The sequence below is a fragment of the Atta colombica genome, unplaced genomic scaffold (assembly GCF_001594045.1).
Source record: "Atta colombica isolate Treedump-2 unplaced genomic scaffold, Acol1.0 scaffold82, whole genome shotgun sequence".
Taxonomy (NCBI): Eukaryota; Metazoa; Arthropoda; class Insecta; order Hymenoptera; family Formicidae; genus Atta; species Atta colombica.
The window spans coordinates 711104-712737 of record NW_017259575.1 but is presented as its reverse complement, the minus strand read 5'-3'; the positions used below and the strand labels follow the sequence as shown (position 1 = coordinate 712737).

Below are 1634 nucleotides of genomic sequence, written 5' to 3'. Positions count from 1 at the left end.
TATATATATTTTCTCTGATATATTCCTTTCTCTACAGAGGAGAGTCATAGAATCAGTCCCTCCTTTGCCTGTGATATGCAAAGAACTCGGTGAGACAGAGGTCTATCAAAATTATAGCGAAATAATAGAGCTATTGTATTGGGTACTGCTACGATTAAGAGATCCATATGTTAAAAGTATACAGAAAGAATGCGTAAGTATACATATCACAATTTCCGAGATTTCAAAAATCAAAAGGATACACCACAGTATGGTATAAAATTTTAGATAAATATTTATATTACAGTATAATTCCATACTGAGGAAAGTGCCATTGGAAGTGCCGGTTGCAGCACCAAATCTTATATTTCAAATAGCAAATGCGAAACAATCTACGTCAGAAGAGAAATGGAAGTCAAATGCTAAAGGTCATTCGACATTTTATGCATATCACGGCAGCCGTTTGGAAAACTTCCATTCCATCGTACACTATGGTTTACAACAAAACATGTGCAAAGTGCAGTAAATTTATTATATTAAATTGAACTAGAATTATTTTTCTGTAATTTTATTTTTTTTCTACTGATAAAATTACAAAAAATTAAACTTTCTTATTGTCATAAAATTATAAAAAATTAAAGTTAAAAAAAAGCATAAACTTAATTTTGTTATTTCAGAGATCAGAGTTTGGCAAAGGAATATATTTTTCAAGCGAATTAGGAGTGAGCTTACCGTACAGTCCTGTGGGTTATGGTTGGGGAGGTAGTCTTCTTGGAAGCGAGATAAGCTGTATAGCTCTCTGCGAGCTTATTAATCATCCTGATATAAAGAGAGGAGATTCAAGTAAGCGTACAATCTGCGAGAGTGATAATAGTTTATAATATATCAAGGTTTAAAAAGAAAGTTTCTACAATAGTTTTACATTTCAGGAGATAATGCACAAAATACATTGAGTGATTCAGTTGGTGGAAGAATACCAGACAAGTATTTTGTAGTGACAAATAGCGACTTAGTAAGGATACGCTATTTGCTCGTTTATACTCAAGATCTCCATGCAACTAAGTAAGTTAGACATAATATAAACATTAATTAAGCTTTGTCACACACCATTGCTTTAAAAATCTTCTTACTTTAGTACTACTGATAGTACGGGATTGCTGGCATGGTTCAAGCAACACAAATTACTGACATTTGTGCTCGGCTACGTCGTGCTGTTAGCCTCAGTTGGATTAACACAGAACAAACAAGTAGAGAAATACTATAGGTTATTTATTCAAAAGGCAGGATTCGAATAAAAGAAGGATAAGAATATAAATTTATACTACTTGATTGTTACAAGTTGAAGTCTTGATATGAAAGAAAAAAGGTTACAAATGCCACATTTTCATAAAATTAGACTGTATGTGCCAAGATTAATAGCATCGTAAAAAGTTGCAAATGCTTTAAAATTATATAAAAGAAAAAAATCTTTTAATAGCATTTCTATGATTTACATTTTTGGCATTTACAGCCTTTTTACTTGTCAAGTCTTCGATTATATTGAACTCTACCAATTCGTATGTATGAAAAATATCATCTTTTATATACATTTTTTAAATATACATGTGATAATTAAATAAATATTTTTATGCTAAAGATGTATATATATATATATA

At 30.6% G+C, this 1634-nt stretch overlaps 1 protein-coding gene across 1 annotated transcript in view; it reads left to right on the top strand.

Annotated features, from left to right (window-relative positions):
• LOC108692777 overlaps positions 1-1634 on the top strand; it is an 8414-nt gene that overhangs the window by 1351 nt on the left and 5429 nt on the right. Inside the window, exons 3-7 of the mRNA XM_018201208.1 lie at positions 27-193; positions 287-496; positions 657-822; positions 909-1041; positions 1115-1172. Of these exons, the coding sequence (XP_018056697.1) occupies positions 27-193; positions 287-496; positions 657-822; positions 909-1041; positions 1115-1172 (734 nt within the window). The remainder of the gene's footprint in view (positions 1-26; positions 194-286; positions 497-656; positions 823-908; positions 1042-1114; positions 1173-1634) is intronic.